The 21,568-nt window shown below is 39.7% G+C and overlaps 2 protein-coding genes across 8 annotated transcripts; both read left to right on the forward strand.

The window, feature by feature from the left end:
- Positions 1-69: 69 nt before the first annotated feature.
- On the forward strand, positions 70-6,945 carry LOC111333527 (creatine kinase B-type). Its single transcript, XM_022939120.2, has 6 exons — positions 70-385; positions 3,333-3,697; positions 3,834-4,234; positions 4,327-4,381; positions 5,057-5,127; positions 6,425-6,945. The coding sequence occupies exons 1-6, from the start codon at positions 165-167 to the stop codon at positions 6,572-6,574; spliced, it is 1,263 nt and encodes a 420-aa protein (XP_022794855.2). The 5' UTR covers positions 70-164; the 3' UTR covers positions 6,575-6,945.
- A 229-nt stretch (positions 6,946-7,174) lies between these two features.
- Positions 7,175-20,140, forward strand: LOC111333030 (protein FAM124A). 7 transcript variants are annotated; one of them, XM_088741701.1, is made up of 3 exons: positions 8,804-8,897; positions 11,668-11,770; positions 17,143-20,140. In XM_088741701.1, exon 3 carries the CDS (start codon positions 17,159-17,161, stop codon positions 18,215-18,217), a length of 1,059 nt encoding a protein of 352 aa, XP_088597827.1. In that variant the 5' UTR covers positions 8,804-8,897; positions 11,668-11,770; positions 17,143-17,158; the 3' UTR covers positions 18,218-20,140. The 7 variants fall into 7 exon arrangements, with proteins under 7 accessions (XP_088597824.1, XP_022794310.2, XP_088597827.1 ...); XM_088741700.1 differs by lacking the exon at positions 8,804-8,897 and adding an exon at positions 10,143-10,301 and having other exon boundaries at positions 11,626-11,770; XM_088741699.1 differs by lacking the exon at positions 8,804-8,897 and adding an exon at positions 10,146-10,301.
- Positions 20,141-21,568: the final 1,428 nt, after the last annotated feature.

Here is a 21,568-nt window from a genome sequence, read left to right on the forward strand (position 1 = left end):
GATTTACGGCCGTCGTGGCGCGCGATAAGGCGTTCGATCCAAGCGCTAATTGGACAGTACAAATGGCGTGTTGCATTAATTGAATTGTCTGAAGCGATAATGAAGTAATCAAAGCATAACGTAAACTCCTAAAACTTACTCAGTGAAACGGTGAAAGGAAAAGAATGGATGTTCCATCAAGCCGTCGTTTTCTCGGGCTCGTAGCTTTGGGCTGCGGAGTGTATGTCGCGCGGGAAGTATACATAATGTATTTCGGTGAAAAACCGTGGGATAGAAAACAGCACGGTTATGAAAGATATCCTCCGCGCGGAAATTTCCCAGATTTACGCCTGCATAACAACATGATGGCGAATCACCTCACACCAGACTTGTACGAGTCGTTGAGGTAAGCATGTACACCAAAGACTGAAAAGTGGCGAGAATTTACTCGAAAGTCTGGGTGGGAGGGTGAAGTTTTTAAGACTTGAACCGGAAGTTCTAACCAAAGAAATCGAAACATCGTAGGGCTAATAAGTAAATATCATGATAAAAAAGATTGATTTCATGGAAAGATGTCGCACTAGATTCTCATTTCTGACTTTGAAACGAACGTATGACAGACAGATACATAAATTTAACAATATTTGAATTAGAAGTGATAGTCGTTTGAAAGTAAATGAAATTAAGGAGTTTTGTTTCCTCACTGAAGGGGCCTTTAGGTATAAAGGGGGTAAGTTTCTAAAGAAACTGCGGTGCTACGTCAGTGGGGAGGAGGGCGTATTATAACATAATTTGGTTTAGGTCCTTATCGATTGTGCTAGAATAAGTTTTGGCATAATTTGGAAAAACCAGCATAATTTTAGCACTTTTTCTAATTTTAGTACTGCTAGCATAATCGGCATATTTTTAGTTCTTTCAAGGGAACATTACGAGAGTCATGACTCGCTTAGTCTCTATTAAGATTTGTTATTTTCAAGTTCTGTCTATGTTTCAGTCTATTTTCATTTGTCTGGGGAGGGGAAGAAGGTTACCACAATAATGTGTCGTTGGTCGTCTAATAATAATAATAATAATAATAATAATAATAATAATTATAATTATAATAATAATAATTATTATTATTTATTTCTTATAGAGTGCTATTTACAATGACAGATCAACAGCGCTTTACACTCAATGCATATACCCACCCATCCCACCCCAGGGGAGGACATCCATCACACAGTAATCTCATATGTGGGAAATTAACGTCTCCTACCCCCAACCCTGCAGGAGACGGGACCTCCATTTATTCGTCCCTATCCGAGAAGACTAGAATATCTAACCATTTCTTGATGTTATAGAAAGGTAGCAAATTCTTCTCAATTATAAGTGTTGGTCCGGCCGGGGCTTGAACCCTCGACCTCCCGCACAACAGTCCAGCGCACTATCCATTGGGCTAACTGGGCGTCGTCTAGAGGACTGGGCACACCGGAAGTAAAGATTGCATCGGTCCCAGTTCCCTTACATCGTACATTTTGACACCGCTTTTAATTTGGAATGAAGTACAGTAGTTAGTTGTGCTTTATCAGAACAAATGTGTGACTCAAGATAAGGAAAATATGATACTTTATTGACAATATATATAAATATATATATATATAACTAACTGCAGACAGTACTGTTTCGGCCTTCTGGGCCTCATCAGTGCAGTGCTAATGCTAGGATGGGGGAGAACCGAGACGGTCACCCCAAACGACCCAACCTTTGTGGTATCGTCTAAGCCATGCCAGAGTGCTCAAACTAGAGTAAACCGGCGAGCATGCGCAATTGCAACGGCAATGACTCATCCTAGATAGAGTGCTCAATTTGGACATGAAAGCAAAGCTTTGTATGCCAAAGAGCTATATCTAACTGCAGACAGTACTGTTTCGGCCTTCTGGGCCTCATCAGTGCAGTGCTAATGCTAGGATGGGGGAGAACCGAGACGGTCACCCCAAACGACCCAACCTTTGTGGTATCGTCTAAGCCATGCCAGAGTGCTCAAACTAGAGTAAACCAGCGAGCATGCGCTATATATATATATATTTTTTTTTTTTTTTTGGTTTTTGGACTAGTTTTGTGCTTTTTATTTTTAAGCATACATTAAGAAAAAATAGAATCATTTTCAAAAACGAGGATAATTTTGAGGGTAGTTTGGAAAAAATCGGGCTCTGCCAGTAGCATGATATGCTACTTTTACTAATACAATCGATAAGGACCTAATTTGGTTTGATCACCTGATTTGATAATGTAAATTTGCCATCGTAAAAAGTTTCGAAAGGTTAAAATTCGAGCAATGACCCTTAGTCATTCGCTCCGGCACAGGTCTAACGCTAGAAACATCACCTTCATTAACTCTTTACGGAAGCCAATTTACTTTATCAACTCAGTTGATAAAATGAAATGATCTTTTAGGGAAGGATCTGCTTTAAATATGTGACTCTTTTTATACCACTGGAAGATAATTTATTTATCTATCTATTATTATTATTATTATTATTATTATTATTATCATGACTGTTATAATTATTATCGTTTTTATCATCATCATCATTATTTAGCTTTATCCATAATGTTTGTAAATTGTCTGGAACGATCTAGCGATTTTTTTTCTCCTTCTCTCAACTTTCTTTACTCCGTACTCCTAGTTAGAAAGTGTATTGACATAAAAGCATGTTTTTTATTTTCGATGACCTAATACACCGAATGCAAATATGGCGACCAATTTGAGTTGCCATTGTTCTGGACTCACTAGCCTCTCACACATGTGATAATCCTTTTGTGTTATCACACATGTGATAATCCTTTTGTGTTGTCACACATGTGATAATCCTTTCGTGTTGTCACACATGTGATAATCCTTTTGTGTTTCTACGTGAAGACAGGGCTAGTGAGTCCAGAACAATGACAATTCAAATTGGACGCCATATTTGCATTCGGTGTATTTCACTAAAAAACTGAAACTCGTGTTCCTTTCCACTTCCTTCTCCGGATGTGATATAAAAAGTTAAATAGTTTTAACTAAAGTATATTTCATTTTCCTTTCACATACTGCTTCCAACAATGAAATTAAAGATAAGAAAAAATCAATACTGTCACAGATTAAAATTGACATCGGTATTTAAGACCACAACTGAATCAGATTAGAACCAATGTGTCTGAGATTTTTATGTCAATTAAACGTCTTTTTTGTGTTTATCGAATCAACGATATAAAATTTGAGCTCTTCAGCACGAAGCACACTATTTCAGTTTCAAAATGCATGAAAATAATACAACACTTGGGATTTTCTTACATCGTTTCACCGTGTTGCATCTTGTTTAATTCAATAGATTCATAAATACCCCTTGTGGTTTCACTCTCGACCAAGCTATTCAAGTCGGTGTGGACAATTTGGGGGTTCCATGGCAACGCGCATCCGGGATAATAGCGGGAGACAGCTATTCTTATGAGGAGTTTGCACCATTGTTTGATGCTATAATCGAAGAGTACCATGGACATAAAAGAAAGGATTTTCATCCAAGGGATATGGACAGTAAAAAGATCGCCGAGGGACAACTGAACAGTAATTACGTGCTGTCTGTTAGGCTGCACGCCCGACGCTCCCTCCGGGGTTATGCCTTGCCGGCTGGGTGTTCCCGAAGCACGAGGAGGAGCCTTGAGGACCTTATTTGCTCGGTGCTCATGCGACTGGGAGGTGGGTGAGGGTAAGGTGAAGGACACCAACAGAGTGTTCCCTATTGACCCGAAAAATATCCTGAGAAAAGAATAGCAAGAACTTGTGACCCTTTTAGAGTTAGACTTAAAAAATTTCCAAATAATTTTTTTTGTAGGTGAATTTGTAGGTAAATACAAGCCAATTGCTGAGTTTCCAGATCCAAAGCTTGGTTCTCTGAATGTGACATCGCATCCCACGTCACCATTGATAACATGCTCAGGGCGTGCTCGAGACTGGCCTGAGTCACGTGGTATCTTCCGTAATAAAGACTCCACCTTTGTTGTGTTTGTAAATGAAGACGACCACCTGCAGTTTAGGTGCTTTGATAAAGGAGGGAACTTGCAAGCGGTGTTTGATAAGTTAATTCGAGGCATGGCTGCGTTTGAACGAGAGCTGAAGAAGTCTGGGGAAGAGTTTATTTGGGATGATCACCTTGGTTACATAGTGTCGGACCCAATCCATCTCGGTACTGCACTTGACGTCAGAGTTCGCGTTAAACTACATCACCTATCCACGGTAAGTCGGATGCAGCGACTTTTCGACTTCCTCGCATTTAGAAACTAAGATTTTAACTTACTTTATATCTTCTTTTAAATCTCCCACTGAAGGATTCAAGACTACGATGGATACTTAAAGCCTACAAACTTGAAAAGAAAAGGAGTGGTAAGTCAGAGAGATGCATTGTTTTCTTAATATCAGTTGTAACCGAGTACCATTCTCAACTGAGAGGGGTCTGGACTCTACCTTGGAGGGGGTCTCTATATTTGTAGCATTGCTAGACAGGGTGCGCGTCACTAACTTTCGCAGGGTCAACGCGGGAAAACTTCGACAACACTTAAGAAAAATACCTTAATCTTGAGGAAATTCTAAAAGGGGTAGGATTTCCGTTGTGCTTAATCCTTTGATCGATCAGTTATGCTTGGAACGTTCGCTATAGATTATCCTTTAATCCTACTACAAAAAATATTTTCAACACCACACTTTTGATCTTGAACAGACCAAAATTGACTACCAAGAGGTATTTGAACCATGAAATTGCAGCGAAAAATCCCTGTTTTCGCGAGAAATTTTCTGAAGGGTGTAGACGATTTTAACTTCTCTTACACAACCGTAGAGGTCGCATTTGTCCCTTGGTCCATTCCAGATGCGATCTCCAAAGCAAGAGAAACCCTTTTGGCCTAGGCACTAGACGGCAGCAAGGCAATTACGTGCAAGCATTCTTTCAGTAGTTCTTTTAAGATTCGTGTTCCATATCCGACAATCGTACTTTTTCTTATCACCTCAATGTGTTTTGGGTCAATCATGGCTTTAGGCGAATGTCTTCTTTTACTTTCATAGGCCTCTCCGAAGGAGAAATACTAGCTGGAATAATGTACATTCATAACACCCAGACTTTGGGTATGTCTGAAGTAAGTACATGTCACGGAAATGTATAATCGATCTCCTAAGTCAGGAATAGACGATAGTAACTTTAAGATTGAGTTTTTTTTTCTAGATCACCGTGAACGGCAATCGCCAAGAAATCAAAGAGCTCTCGGTGCGTGATTTGAATTTGCGGTTCACGTTGTATACGGAGAGTGTTGTTTTCCGCTTACTGATTTGCGATAAAAGTATTTCTTCTACTTTGAGACTCTAAACGCCCGTTGTCTGTTTTAATTAACAAGTGGTTCATGCTTTAGCGTGCACTATCCAGTTATGGAGCACGTGGAAGTTTGGAGAGCACGAAAGAAGCGTAAGAGTTGCCCGAGGCAATAGCCGAGGGCAACTCTAGCTTCTTGAGTGCTCTCCAAACTTCCCACGGGCTCCACAACTCGATAGTGCACAGCTAAAAGCATGAACCAATTGTTTTATAATATAGCCGGTGGAATTGTGCATCAAATCCGACGCGAAAAACGGACAACAATATCAGAAGTGATTGTTCGCGAAACAGACCAGTTTGTCATTTGTTTGGTTTTACCAAAGTGTCTTTCTGTCAAAATTTGTTGCACTTCACCCTCGGAGAGTGAAGCGAATCGTGACGGCGTTGATGCCGAGTCTCCTTTTCCGTTGTTTTTCTCTTAAACTGCCTCATGTAAGAACTCTTGCCCAAGGAAGAAGGTCGGAAAATTATCTTCGTTCTGGGACTGGTGGGCCGAGTCTCTGTTTGTATCCATTATTGTCGCGAAATAAATCATTTTTCCCCGCGCTAACAATGGCCGCTCACACGAAAAAAAAATTTTTTTTTCTGGCGAAGCGACTTGTTCACGCTATCAGCGTGCACTATCGGGATTTTGAGCACGCTTACGTAAACTGAATTTGATTGCGCGGCTCTGCTAACTATGTTATAATCTACTTTTCGTATTGATCTGAAATATCTCCTAGACACACAAATTTTATTATGCAATAACAGACCAGACAGACGTTTCTGGCTTAATTTGGTGTGTGTTGAAGTGATCTGAAATATTCTCAAAGTAAAGCCTAATAAAAGAATCTAGGCGACGACGAAAACCTCTTTCGCCAGGTCTCTTTTCCTCTGGAGAAAGCCCGGCCGGGAAGTCGCTAATAGCGACCAATATTGAAAGGGTCAAGTAACATTTGTATGATATTTACTAGGCATTTGTTTCTTCGGACGCAGCATTTCTTCTAGTCAACCAATCCTTATTCCTTGTCTTCACTCATCATTCGAGTTTCTGACTGGAAATTATAAGTTGATCATTTTTTTTCTAGGTAAATTCTATCCAGCAGTTATGTGATGCAGTTAAACGGCTTATAGTGTTAGAGCGCATGCTTGAACAAGGACAGGATATCGAAGACGCCTTACCCCTCTCACAGATTTCTTTGGGAAAATTAATTGGATTTGGGACCATGGGATCTTAAATTATCTGAATGCTTCGTGCATGTAAAATATATAGACGACAACTGATTCTTTATAGACTGTTTTGTACCTAGCTTCACCTTATGTTTTCTTTATTGTAAACCGGTTACTCATTTACATCGATTAAGAAAAGTTGAAACACTGAGGAAATTTTATCTGCGTGCTCTGAATTTCTATCATTTAGTGTAGTATTAGTCTTGTACCCAGAAATTTCACGGTTATTGCTACACAGTAGGATCTGGGCACGAGATTAGTGCAGTGCATGGAACTTTTCAGTCTGCTGGATTAGCATATGGAGAAAAAGGAATACTTTCGTTATTCATTTAGTACAGTTTTACAGAATAAGGCTTAATAAAGAATATTTCATTCACAATTCCGTCTGCATTGGTAGTTTTTTCAATCGCCTTGCTAGTACTGTACTGACCAGGTGTTCAGTTAGGAAAACGGAGTGAAATAATCAACCTCGTTCCCAGGGCCTTTTCCCCTAATTGAAGGGAAAAGGCCCTGGGAACGAGGTTTTGAATTAATAAACAGCACGATGATTGTGAAACATTTTGCAGAATTGAAGAAAAAAGATTTCAAAAAGCGGAATAACTCTTTGGAATCTCATGATGCTGTAAGTAGCTAGTAAATTTTTTATGAGTACTTTTTAATAGGGGAGATGAAAATATCATTGGAGCATAGATCGCTTTCAAGGAGGACTTATTCAAGAAACGTGCCGAGGATGTCAATTTATGTCGCACCCTAACTCTGCAAGCTCAAAACAATGCGGGGTAGGAGATGAAAGTGGATTAATTGTTTTCATTATTGGCATTAACGCTTCTTTACTTACGAGGCTCCTTGCCATAACATGGCAGGCAAATATTACTCAATTAAGCTAATGTGGCGGAATTTTTGTGCCCTATCATGTGGAAAACAAATTCCCAACATAATAGGTTAGCGTGAAAGGATTTAAGCAATGATAAAATATAAAGAACTGTCAACTTGGGAAGATGAAAATATACTCGTTAGGTACGCGTTTCTTTGAGCGAGATTTGTTCTTTTATAAAACACAGGGATGAACGTGTTTGCGTGTGTGTGTGTTTTTTTTGTGCGTGTTTGTTTTTTTTTTTGGCTGTTTGAGCTTTGAGCTATTTTACCGTCAACTGAGGAAAATTAAGCTTCCTCATTCTAAGCCATTGTTATTTTCTCATTTGAAATAACCTAGTTGGTGTTTAGCAACCCTTGCGAACAACAGCTCAAAGTTTTGTTCGAATCGAATGAGACGAAAAAATCGGGTAGGTGATCCACTTGACGATCTCGTAGCTGTAGCAGGTTAGAAATTCGTGTTTAATGCGCATATCTGTACTTTCTTAAGTGAATTTTCTTTTCATAATCACGACGAAGACGTTTTTTGTTTGGCTGCTGCTTAACAAACCTGCTTTCTATACTAAAGCTTGTTCATTTGAGCCAAGCTTTCTATGAAGGTCCTGTGGTGATAGCTTTTATGGCTTACGGTTACGATTTTGGCTATTTTACGGCTAACAGTTAATATCATTGTATTGTTGTCACCAGACTTATTTTGACGGTTGACTTTTTCTACAACTATCCGTTAAAATTTGTCCATTTCTATGCCTCTATTTTTTTTGGCCGCTTTACGGTTATCGGCTAAGACCCTCTTCTATCTTTACGATAAGTTTTGTTTCTAGTGTCTGGAGGGTTTTTACCTAACGTTGGGACACTTTCACTGAAAAAAAGAACACTTTTAAGGAAATTCGATTTCCTGGGTAACATTTGATTATCTAAAATCACTACTCAAAGAAGACACACATCGTTTAAAATACCGGCCTTGCATATTAAACTTCAAGGAGTCAGTTAATGTCCAAGCAGTTTACATGTGTAATTGAACCGGATTTCATTTGAGACGTTCTGTGTTATTGCACTTGAAGTTTCGTTCCGGTAAAAGTACATGTATGGATCGCGACATAACTTATTTATTTACCTATTCAAATCCAGTGAGATTCTTCTTTACACAAACCCAAATCCTAAATGAAATTCACGAGGCGTCGCACTCTTTCGGTGAAGTGAGGACATTATACATTTGTTGATTTAGGACTCAAGTCTTCCGGACGCTGGCTAATAATTCAGAGATTAGCTGTCATTGTGTGTCAAAACCTCACAAAATTGCGGGCTTGGAAGGTACAATGGCAACTGTCATTTGAGGAAGACATAGTTATTAACCACGAAACCTTAATAAATTTCATCTTCGCTCTGACATTTTCTAGAAGAGTCTTATGAGCACAGCGGCGCGTGGTTGGGAACGGAAAAAGAAGTGTTCGATTTCAGGTAACGCAAATTAAGATGATTTTTTTTTTCACAGAACTATAGTTTAATTCAATTTTTCAGTCGATACGACAGTTAAAGTTTTTGACGATGAATTGAAAACTTTGTACTTTTTCGGCGCCCTGATCTTCACCGACAGCTGTCGCGAAGAAACTGAAAAATCATTGAAAATGGCCTTCTTGATACCAGTTATTTCCCTTGTATTATTCTCATTGCCAAGTGAGGCCTTATTCCAGTAAGGACACAAATTACTTCACGTATAAAAGACAAGAGCTTCTGGTCGTTTCCGTTTTATGCCTTACGAACTCCTCGTTTCTTCTTTGTAATAAGAGGAACTTGTTCACTTCCACAATGACTGAAGGCTGTTTAAAAAGTAATGCTCAATAATATCCCTGTCAGATTTTCTCGAGATTTTTCTCCCTGCCACACCTAATTTGATAACTAAAATTTGTACAACGAACCACTCGGGTCAGGGAAAAAAGGAATAGAATCGAATAGGAGGATACTGATCAGTTTAGATTGAACTGATCAGTTGCTCTAAACTTTGTACCCGGGTAAGAGTTCGTTGGACGCATGTGCTGAAAGACATTTTTGTTATCAGCCTTATTTTGGACGAGTCGTAGACTCATAAAGATACCTCATAAGCGAACACTATTGCTGGATGTAAATGCTATTGATTACAACACAAAGGACATAACTAAACGTTTGAAAAACGCGTTATTTACCCCGAATTTTTTGATGAATGTTGGAATATGAAACCATCCAATGTACGCTAAGCTCCTTTTTTACATGAGAGAGATTTTCAACGTCTCACCGCCGTAAGCTTCCGTTATAACGATTAAATTTCAAAGTCCTGAGTAAGCCTCAATGTTGGTTCATGTATCAGGGTTCACAATGGAATCCACGGCAAACCCAGTCGATTGTAAACATCAGTAGCAAGTCCCTTACTCGCTTAGAACATCGCTGCATAATTAGATGGGAAAAGTAGGAAAGTGACATTGCCCAAGTTGAAGTCGAGATAGGCTTTCATCCACAAAAAAAAAAAAAACATCTACAGCGAGGGCTAGTATCGACTGATCTCTCGTCTAATCGCTAAGATCACCACGGTTTTTTTTTACGGAAGGCTGACAAATTCCGAAGGGATTTTCCTTATTCCGACCGCAACTTGAACTTACACTTGAATTTCTCATCCATTTTGACATGACTAAGTATCATTTTCATTATAAATACTGTTGTTGATTGTCGATATAATCAGTGTCATGATTAAAATCGTCCCGTAAAGAGTCTCTAAGATGTTATCATGATGGAGAATGCAGAACGAGTAGAGATTCTGGGGTGAAATACAAACATATTCGCGATAAAGGGCAGTGCAAGTTAATGTCTTTGATTTTCTTCCAGTATGAATCGGTGAGTAGATTTTTCAAGAACGCCTTAGCTTCTCACATTTTAAGTACATCCAACGTCAACAGAACATTTCCAAATTTCGAATTTTTGTTTTCACACTTAAGTGAAATTGAGGTTGGTCTGGTTACAAAAAAAGGGGAAAATCTCGTAAAAATCATAGAATCGGACAAGATGCGCACTTTCACCGACAAATGTTTGGAATAGCATGTCAACATCATCAGCACTAACCAATAAGAAAAAGCAGTGATCGACTGTTCATAAATAGAGAGATTTACAAGTTACATTCTACACCACAAGACTAAGAGATTGAAGATTCTCAGTTCTGATCTTAAGGGCCTTTGAATCAAGCATTCTAAGTTCCATTGAAACTCGTGTCTAAAGCGTTTTTTTTTATATAGTAATTCTGCTACACCTGCCAAGAAGTATCACTTATTGAGAGGCTTAGGTCATTCCTTGGCTTTTTGACATAGTCGAAGAATTCTTGAACGTAAATACTCACGGAACCTAATTTGAGAGATAAAAGCTTGTTTAGACTGTGAATTGTGAAGCTGACGTGATATTTAGAATGACATCTCAGGGATGAAGTCTAGACTTTTCGTCTAAAGAGGTGTGGAGAGGGGGGGGGGGTGGTCACGGAGTTACTACACCAGCATCTCATTAGACTTAAAGAGCGTGGTAGGGTATTTCCTTACCAGTGTTGGCCTCGACCTTTGGAATCTTCCCTCTTCCGTAGGGTCTGGTCGTTAATATTAATGTTGCTATCAAATTTCTTTTGACCCCCCCCCCCTCCATTGGTTGTTAATTAGCAGTCAGTTTTCTGTATCCCCCCTTCAAACTCTGTCCCCGATGATCGATCCCCCTCGTTCCCATTGAAGAACATGTGATGCCCCACCAAAATTCCTTGAACTCCCTCCCCTCCCACGACAATAAATGATGATTTGTCCCCAGCCATGACATCTTACTAAGCATGGGTGCTGCAGATACCTTGTTAATTATATTTGCTTGTAATGTATCAGTAACAGTCAGCACAAGGTTTAACGAAAAACAATTCGCCTTGGATAAATGATAACTAATTCATTTACTATTATGCTTGCGAATTAGAACGTTCAACTCTTAGCACCGAATCAGTTTAAATGTTGCCAGCGCATTTGTTTTGAGAAAACTAACTCATAACTTTCCATGTAACAGAGATAGCATGGTATCAAAGATGCCCTTTTTAGATCGAACAACAATAAACCTTAACAATACTGTAATGATGTCGAGATATCTATTGTTCTTTGTCTTGCGTTTACCCTATTCAATTTTGTTTATTGTCTCAACATTCTAGATAGTTGCATTGTGACAGATGTAGTTTTACAATTCAAATTAGGCGACAAACCCTCCAGAGCGATGTTATCGAGAACTCAAACTTTACAGAAGGGAACAAAAATACCGACCCGCCAGGTGCATTTAAGACGGTAAAGAACAGAGAGGTAAAGCTGTCTTTCTTGATTTTAATACTCGTTAACCTCTCTTCATCGTATCATTATATAGGGAAAGTTTTTGTTTTTCGTCGTTGTTACTACAAAGGTCGAGAGGCGATCGAGGGTTAGCCGGATTTCTGTGCCACCAAAATGTCATCGATTTGAGTTTTTGTTAAAAGTTCCAAGGTAATGGAAAAGCCCTTAAAAGTATTACTTTTATGACAAATTCGAGCTCATCTTAGATCATTTTGCAACAAGAACGCGGCTCACGCGAATCAACATGAAAGCCCCAGCAGGGTACAAAGGGGAACCCAGTCATTAATTATCACCTGGCGTGGGGGGGGGGGGGGAGGGGGGAGGAGGGGGGAAGATTTCGGGAGGGATCATGTAGTTTTCAGGGGTCGTCAACAGAATATAAAGGAGGACTCTAGAAAATTGACTGCCAGTTAACTGCCATGCCAATCAGTGGGATCATAAGAATATTAGAGAGCCTTGCTCGGGGACCAGAGAGGAGGGGGGGGGGGGGTGAAAGAAATAAACTACTCGGATTATGTATCCCCCGGCGATACATAATGACCGGCCTCTACAGAAATCTTAAAACTCAAATTTCCAACACTACTGACTCAAAAAGTAAGTTGACTTTAGTGATGGAAAGATTTGGGTTGAATGAACAGAAGGACGACTCGCAGAAAATTGCAAACCTGTTGCAAGCCCTAGTGTATAGTCTTTAGTTACGAGCGTTTTTGGTTTTTATTTATGCATTGAAACTCCTCTCTTGATTTGGGAGAGGCTGTTTTTACTTAGTATCGGAAAGTAACGAATTCTGGCACTCTCTTTCTGAATGAACAAAGGATATAGGGCAGAACTGCAAGGTTGGGCAGAGACCATCGAACCTTCAGCCTTCCCCCCCCCTCCCCCAGCCTCAACTCAACTTTACCCGAAAGTAGGGTGCACTTTCAATGGGGGAACTTGCCTTCAGACTCCCTTAAAGCTCCCCCCGTTATTTTGCATTTGTTTCACGCTATGAAATGAGCGATCTGGATGACAGGCCATATCTATAAAAAAGCGTTTCATTAAAAATCAATTCATACTGATCTGTGCGGAGAATAACAAAGTCGGGTCATTCCTATGTTTTTATGGCGGGTATATTCATGTATCTGCTACAAAGAAATCGCGTTTCCTATCACTGACGGAACACTCACACTTGTTTATTCATATAAACAGCTATTTATTCACGCGACACCTTCCAAATAAGAGTTTACAGTCTGTACAGAATGTATGTCAGATATATCTTAGTGCGTGGCCCAACTCACGAGCGAGTCCTCGTTGGTGTTGGTGATGTCAGCAATGCAAACGACTCGGCGAGCGCAAATCGGAAGTTCTTAGTTTCCAATCCACTTGAGGGTACTCAGACTCTATATCTTTGTAATTTTTCTTAATTTCAAAAGTTATTTACCTTAACTCCCTTGAGTAAACATTCGCACCCGTAAGTCACGAATCTCAAATTTGACCGGAATTTCATGTAAGACCCGGTAGCCGCATTGTTTACCTGCATAATCCCTCCCTTAGCCACCCTCTGCACGCGTGACTGTGGGAAATTAAGTCGTAAGTAACTGGTGATCAACTGTTCCTTTGTTTGTCATGTTTTAAAGCAATGTTTGCGTACCGGCTGCGTATGCAAATTCCAGGTGGATTATGCCCTTGCTTGTAAAATTTCCTACTGTACAGACAGCTACATTTACCTTCGGAAGTGAAAATTTGCTTTTTGAAAATGCTAAAGAAGAATTAGAGGATCTTGGTGCCTTTGAAATTAAAGTTGTATAGCTCATTGCTATGTTCGGCTATGGATTTTACTTACCTGAAAAAAAAAATCACACCACTAAGAGTAGGTTAAGCGTGGCACATCCCGTTTTTTTCCGAGTTATTTCTGCTTTTTTGGATCGTGTGACTTCGACTCATCTTATCTTTATTTTGTCAGCTTTCAAGGAGCGCTCGTCAATATTCTCCTGAGTTGGGAGAATTACTATGAGAGAATATTGTCTTTCCCTAGGACGCAACAGGAAATTAAATCCTGGCAGCGATCAATTTGCGGACTTTCTAACCTGGAGACCACCCATATTAGGAAGTATTTCGTGAAAATCACGAAAAAAGAGCTTACCTTAATAGGCGAACATTATGCAAAGACAGGGTTGGAACTTCCGGTTTTTTCCTCGTTCAAATAATAATTCTCAAGGTTTGAAATTTCCTGTTTGTTTGTGATCGGTGAATAGATCCCGGTTTTGTTGACACAGTACGAGTTTTCACGTACAGTAAGTGACACACGTGCAAGCCTGCCCTGCTGTGGATTGTTTGGCAACTAAAACGAGATCGTTTTAATCGAATCGCTGAGAATATCGAATCTACTTTGAAGAAACGAGACGGCGTTATAATATCCCATTGCATATTGGTAAGAAACGTTTTGAAATTACTGTTGTTTTATTACTTGATATGGAGAGCTCTGCTCTTAAGATTCCTATCTAGTGCCAATAAGAAGATAATGATTGTTTCGCCGAAAAGTTTATAATTAATTTCTTCAGGGCAAGGAGAGCTTTGGTTCCTCTTGGTTATATGCCATTGTGAGAAAACATTCTAGACATTTTTCGCTGATTTGCGAAGACCGAGTATAGTGCATATATATTCAAGTAAGTGTATGTGTCAAGCGGTACTTCATTCAAGTATGTCACGGTATTTTTGTTTATCCCTCGGATCAGCGCTGAACAATTCAAACATTTTTTAAAAATCACTAATCGCCGGATGTGTACGACTTGCTTGCGTTGAAGATGAAACATTTGTATCCATATAATTTGGATATATCAACAAAAGTTGAAATGGTAAATTGGCCACCGTAATGATTACAAAAGCTGACGTTTCGAGCGTTAGCCCTTCGTCGGAGCGAATTTACCATTTCAACTTTTGTTGATATATCCAAATTATTTCGTTACTCCCACCGACGCAGCCCCAAACAGTTTCTTTCGAAACTATCAGCCTTTATTCATTTGTATCCATAGTTTCCAGGTTTTCATTTTGAAAGCCATTGAAGTTTCCCTTGTTGGTTCTAGAATCACGCAGGGTAAGATTTCTCGTAATAGTGATAGCAAAAGACAAACACTGACTTGAATTACTCTTTACTAAGAAGACGCCCACCGTAGCAATGGGAGTTTTGAACAAATACAAGATAAAAAAAGAAAAAGAAAATACCCAAGGAGCTCGAATCCCCCTTTTTCGTTTACTGCGGAGTCCTCATTTGTTTCGGTTTTTATCATCGTACATGATTTGCGTTGGCATTTTCAGATAATCAAGGTTTCATTTTTCCATGTTGACAATTTCCATTCGTGTATTGCAACTCGTAGCTTGTTCTATCGTTCCGCATTTTGTCAAAGCGTTGTCAGTGTTTTTCTAGTCGTTGAAATATTCATTTCACCTTCAAAGTGAATTTTTTTCCGTTATTCTTTTTGCTGCGTTGTAATTAATGGTTGGTATTTTTCCCTCAACTGATCGCTCTTGAAAAGTACGCATGTGGAAGATTTTTGTCGTACAAGTCTTGTGAGCTTGAACCATTTCGTCAGGTATCGTTCTGTTGGCGAGAGAGGAATATTTAGGGGAAGTATTTTCGTTTCTGATTGCGAAAGCATCGCATGAAGACTAGATGGCTGGCTACTTTCTTGTACCCAATGAATCTTTTTTTAATGTCACAATACTCTCTTGTTTAAGAAACTTTCTCCTTATTATGAAAAGGGTAAGATTGCTTAGATCATTCAAAACTGTGGTAAAAATCAAGTGATAAGGTCTTCGTAAAAAATAAATGCAATGGTATTTACACTATATCGGCACGGTCTAAATTAAACACATTTATTGTATCTTGGTTTTTTAAATGTTCGTACATAGACATGTGGACTGGCAGATAGATAGCCTTAATTAATTATAAATTGTATATTCTAAAACAGCTGATAGCGTTAAAGGTGCGCTCTGATTGGCTTCTCAAATTCCGAATATTTAAAGACCCATTTTCAACCGAGATGCCGTGCGCGCCCAGATCATTTTTCATATACGAAAAATACGCTATTTTCCTCGAAGTTGCGGAATCGCTTTGATATGTTCTTCCATCTTACTAATTAGGGCTTTCAAAGTTCCATCTTGAATCATGTGCGAACAACAAACTATCGTAGTATCCATATCAGTAAACAGTTTTTAATTCTTACATGTATGATGGTGAAAAACGTCATTTGAAAAGTTGATGCCGCCGAAGAAGCGGTCTAGAGGAAGGCCGGGTCTGCCCGGCTCGGCAAAGGTGATTCGACTTCGAGAGTCTGTGTATGATTTATGGAGGGCAAGAAAAACAACAATGGGTTTCGGTAACACTAAAAACAGTGCTTTTGCAGAAATGTTATTGCATTGTTCCTACGATGGAACTAGAGACTCCGGGGAGATTTTTTCGAGGTGACCGTGAGAATAATTATTTGACTGATTTTTACTTGAGATCCTGAGATATGTATGTAAGCGATCTCATTTGTACAAGTCATTATTCTTTAATTGAAATGCATAAAGCAAATCAGTTTTGGCCAATGTTGGTTATTTGTTTATTATTTGTTTAGTGTTGAAGCCGAACAATTTCCTTCAACATCACGTAAGCTTTGTACAAGTTTTAGACACAGACTCGATTTATGATCTTTCAGTCTCAAATATTTAGCTGCAAATTTGTTTACTGTGTTCTTCACCAAATCTGTGTTTTTCTTTTTAATAGTGTTCGTGAATGACTATCAGAGTTTGCCATTTAACAATAGCGCGATTCCAAAACAAAAATAAACGACTGCAAAGGATCTCGGATGAAAATGGGCCTTTAACAATTATTCGCCACCGAGTAACTCGCGTGGAATTTGCGCTCGAAAATATTGTAATCGTTGAAGGAATGAATAATGAGTTAAGATCTTCTTTCTGAGCTATATTATCTCAATGTTTTAGTATGTGCTAAAATAACTTTTCACCTCGGTCTTGGTGGCTAACGGTGGATGTTTAACGCGCCGCTTCGCGATCGTAGCTCGTTATGTATCTACCACCACTTCGGTGACTAGTTGTTTATCGGTGACAGCATACGTACGGCTTCGTGGCTTAGTTTTTATTAACTCCTAATTCAGCCGTCATCTTAAAGGCATAGGGGTCAAAATTTGTCGGGGCCTGAAAACTTTATTTACATCATGGGCTTTTCTTTCTACACTTACTTAAATTTTTCCCGAAGGCGAGAAATCAATTTTGGGCCAACTTAATATCACTGAGATTTATGAGGGCTAACAAGCTTTGTTCAATCATAAACTCTATAATAAACTTTTTCTCTATCTCGTTTTCAGTTCAAGAGGTTCAACCATGCCTTGGTATGATGACGATGATAAAGAAGGTGAACTCAACCTGGGACAAACTCGTGAAAGTCAGGATCATGGTGCCACCGGGCCTCGTGTGGACTGGCGCGAAAGGGACCCTTATCTTTGCACTTTGGAAATCAGGCTCCCTCGAGATGAGGTGCCAAAAGTAAAGTCCCTTTACAGTCCGTTGCTCCAATGGATTGATCCCACATTTCAGCTCCTTCACATTGAAGAAAGCAATAAAAAGTCGTTTATCACGTGGTTTGAACAAGATGGCCCAAAAGAGAAAGCGAGTAAGAGTCATTTGAGTAGGCATCATTTGAACACACAGTCATTAAGCGTTGTGCTGTTTTTGCACGAGGAGTCCAAGTATCAGCTGAACGCAGAATTTGCAAAAGGGTACCTTCAGTCGCCCCCTTGGGGCTTTCATCATAAAATTGAACTGGCCAACCCTAAGGACATGCGCACTGTTGCACGCCAAGATTATTACGGGTCGTCTCCAGACCTCCCACTGTGGACTGTCTGTTCGGTGCATTACGGAAACGAGCAACTTAGGTTTAACATTTTCGTGAAAAATTTTGAGAAAATGAAAGAATTTTACGGCGTGTTGACGGGATGTGAAACTAGTGCAAGTAAACCAGGATTCTGTTCTTTTGACCTGTACTCTCAGCCTGGCCTTGAAATAAAGCTATCCTTGAAGTATTCGCCATGTTTGCAACCCCATGCATCGCAGCTCAGCGCACTTAATTTCAACATCCGTAATGTGCTTTATATCAAACAGAAACTTCGACTCACGTTGATCCCAAACGGGGATAACACGTGGCTGGCTCGTGATCCTGACGGTAACGCGATTATTTTGTCACGTGACGAGAATGATGTTTGTGAGATGGGTGTCGAAGGACACTCGACAGAAGCTTCGGACAGTGGACAGTGGAGCGAGACAGTCAGTGAAGATTCATCGTGTGAAACGTGCAGTGACACGAGCTGCACGAGTTTCTCGTGCGAAAGCGGCTGTGAGAGTGTGTCGACAAGAGATGAAGATGAAGATTCTTTTTTAGTTTAGGCGCCTAGATTAAAACAGAAGACATTTAGACTGAGTGTCATGAACCTAGAACCACAACAAAAGCAACGACTGTGATGCATGATCGAACATATGAACAGAACAACTCGCCGCATTGTCATTAAAACTCCCAGGAACTGACAAGCGATGCCATCATCGAACAAGTGGCATGGAAGCCATTTTCCAAAGAGTCGACGAGAACTCTTTAAAGGGTTCGGTGCACCTAAATGCTTCAAAGACTATTTTTTATCAGAAACTACGACATTCTTTTCAATAACATTTGATCCAGGGAGGACTTTGCTGTTGATGTAATCAGTAATGGTATTTGAACTGATCGATTAATGGAGTGCAATTCAGTATGAAATCATACGCGGGATTTAGAATAAAAAGTACATCAGACCAAAATCGCTCGACATGATGCTCGATTGCCACTTTAATACATTCGTGTTTTAATAATATACGTGAAAAAAATTCTCAGTTCTGATTGGTTAAGATGTATGCAGTTTTCAGTTAATTCAGTGCAGAAGAGAGTTAATTCAGTGAACAGAAAGAAACAAACCAGACATTCTGATTGGTCAGAATGATTAGTCAATGTCAAGGTCAATGTCAAGGTCAATGTCAAGGTCAAGGTCCATGTCACTTGCAGGGTTTGAATCAATTATTTTTGCACGTGATGCGCGCGCTTTTCTTCTGCGTAGTTATGAGAAGCTACCTCGTATTTTTTCATGTATATTATTAAGAGATAATCACATGATTTTCTCGTGCAATTTGGAATAAATAAGCACTTGTAAATTTTTTCAAACACCACAAATTGCACTCGCCCTACGGACTCATGCAATTTTGTTTGTCTTTGAAAAATTTTATACGTGCTTATTTATTCCAAATTGCACTCGAAATCATGTGATTACCTTTACAAATCGCACGACTCAATCACCCAAATACAAGATTTTAGTTGGTACAAATATCTCATTGTCGTAATTCAAAAACCGTATTAAGGTTTGGAAACAACAGTTACAAAATTCGCCGCTCAACGACTTATTTGTCTTTCATTTCCTAAAATTTAATTGCAAACCTTGGAATCTGATTGGTTGTTTTGTTTTTAGTGTTGCTTTCTAATCGGCTGGGGATGATGCAATCATAAGAGCAAAACATAATGGGATTCGAGAATAAATTCTCACCGCTAAAAGCCAATAAGATTGCGAGGATCACCAGTCATTTCATTTTGGATATTAAATTAGAAATTTCTGACCACGCGTTTAGTAATAATGGTGCACTTGTTTTTATTAACTTTTTGTACATTAAACATTTTAAAGGTTTTTTTTTTTGCCTCATGAGCAATGTTATTCTTTATTGCCGTGGGGGAGAGAGGAGGATTTTGGTTTTGTCACGATGAAATTAACTTATATCTCCATAAAGCTGTAATATTATGGAATTTCTGGCGTTTGAGTGCCAACGAATACGCCGGAAATTAAATATTTCTGCGGCACGAGAGCAACAGGGCAAGGCCTGGACCCTTGAGTATAGATGCATTATGGGTATAGTGATATGAGTGTTAAAGCTTGTGATTGCACGTGGGCAATCATTCTAGGCCGACGCCATCTCAGTTGCTGAGTTTATTTATTTATTTATTTATTTATTTTTTGTAAGTATGCATATAGCCTAGTAGGAAGGTTACGTGAGCTTGGGCCTGGTTCCTACGCAGATTTCCTGTCTCTTTATCCCTACGGGTTTTTTTACGGCAGGTTTTTTCTGGCCGCCGTTCTAACCGCGACGTTTGTTAGTGGTTGCTAAGCTCTCGGTATGTCTTTTTGTCGTGTGCTGTGATGACGATTATTGAGAATGCAACGGTTTTCTATATGTGTTTCTTCATTATTGTACGCTGGTGCTCGCCCGAAAAATGCGAAATAAACCTAATGGTTCAATAGATCAGTGTCTGTTGTGTAGTGTAGCTGAAATCTTATGATTCCCTTCCCCGTCATGGCCAATTAATTTGCTTTCAACTTTCTTCAGTCCCCCTTTTATACTCCGTTGGCAACGACTGATCCCCCCCACCCCGCCGTTCCCCCCTAAAAACCATGTGATCCCTTAGAAATCTTCCATTTCTTCCAGGCGATAAATTGGAAGTGGTCCCTAATATTCAAAGGCTATTCTGATTTTAGGCATTGCAATGATCAGTGGCGGATCCAGACCTTGGGATAAGGGAGGGAGGCCCGGGTTTTTTTTGTGTCTACATCCGCCGGCTTATTTTCCTTCTGCAATTTTTCCCCAAAATAAGGGGGGAAGCGGACTCCCCCCCGGGGCGCGGGGGGGCACCTCCTTTAGATCCATCACTGATGATCTCCATGATATTAGATTCAGTAAGAGGTAAATGATGCATTTCATAAAATTGCGATTATTGACCGACCAACGCAGATCAACGAAAAAAACCAGAGGAGTCAGTGGGTAACTAAATATCAGTAAAGTAAACTGCCTCGAGTGCGAGAAAATTTGCCTGACCAAGTTGCGATTGGATTTCAGTTTTTCATTTGATTGATCGAGAAGGTGCCGAACTTTAATTTGTTGATACAATCGCAGCTGGTATAGTAACCAAACAAATCAAGTCCTATATTGTTTTAGATACTTGAAAAACATATCCTCGTGAGCTTTTACTTCAAAATCGCAGGATCAAAAAGAAAATAAGGACCTCGAGGTTGTACGCCATTGTCCGATTGGTTGATTTGAGTGTATGCCCCATTGCCCATAAGGCATCTGCCTGAAATGTACAAAACAAGTAACAAAGCTGGCCCTTTAAACCTCAGCACGCACTGCAGGCCGCGTTGACCCGAGCGTGCGCTGGCCGACTTCCCACTCAAATGAGGCCGCGTGACGAAACGAGAGCCGTTAAGACGTATTTAGGGAAACAGAAAAACATAAAACAGTTTTGCTCTTCAAGAAAGACATCGTTTCATCAGTCACCAGGGATTTTAAGCGCAGTATAACGACTTTCACAACATGGAAGACAATGTGACTTTCAAGACAAGTGGTTAGTGTATTAGGATAAACTGTTACCAACCTCGTTCCCAGGGCCTTTTCCCTTAGTTTGCCCCACCCCCGCCCCACCCCCAACTAAGGGAAAAGGCCCTGGGAACGAGGTTGAAACTGTTACATTGCTTTTTTTTCAGTCCAGTGGTCTTTTTGCTCGCGTCAGTTTCCGATTGATTTTGGGCGTCAATCTTTTTTATTTTTTGACCTAATCTAAGTAACGAGTCGACCAGTCAGTCTTAGCCATTGCACAGTCAGCTTCGTTCTCTCTTTTATGCAAACAATTTGGCTGTTTACGTAGTCTACGGAACTAGCTCATGCCTACATCGTGTA

This window comes from Stylophora pistillata, chromosome 12, assembly GCF_964205215.1.
Source record: "Stylophora pistillata chromosome 12, jaStyPist1.2, whole genome shotgun sequence".
Classification (NCBI taxonomy): domain Eukaryota; kingdom Metazoa; phylum Cnidaria; class Anthozoa; order Scleractinia; family Pocilloporidae; genus Stylophora; species Stylophora pistillata.

Excerpts from the sequence above, each read along its gene's own strand:
- LOC111333527 (XM_022939120.2), top strand. The coding sequence starts at position 165 with ATGGATGTTCCATCAAGCCGTCGTTTTCTCGGGCTCGTAGCTTTGGGC. Across the intron at positions 386-3,332 it reads GACTTGTACGAGTCGTTGAG|ATTCATAAATACCCCTTGTG; the intron begins GTAAGCATGTAC and ends TTAATTCAATAG. Across the intron at positions 4,382-5,056 it reads ACTTGAAAAGAAAAGGAGTG|GCCTCTCCGAAGGAGAAATA; the intron begins GTAAGTCAGAGA and ends TTACTTTCATAG.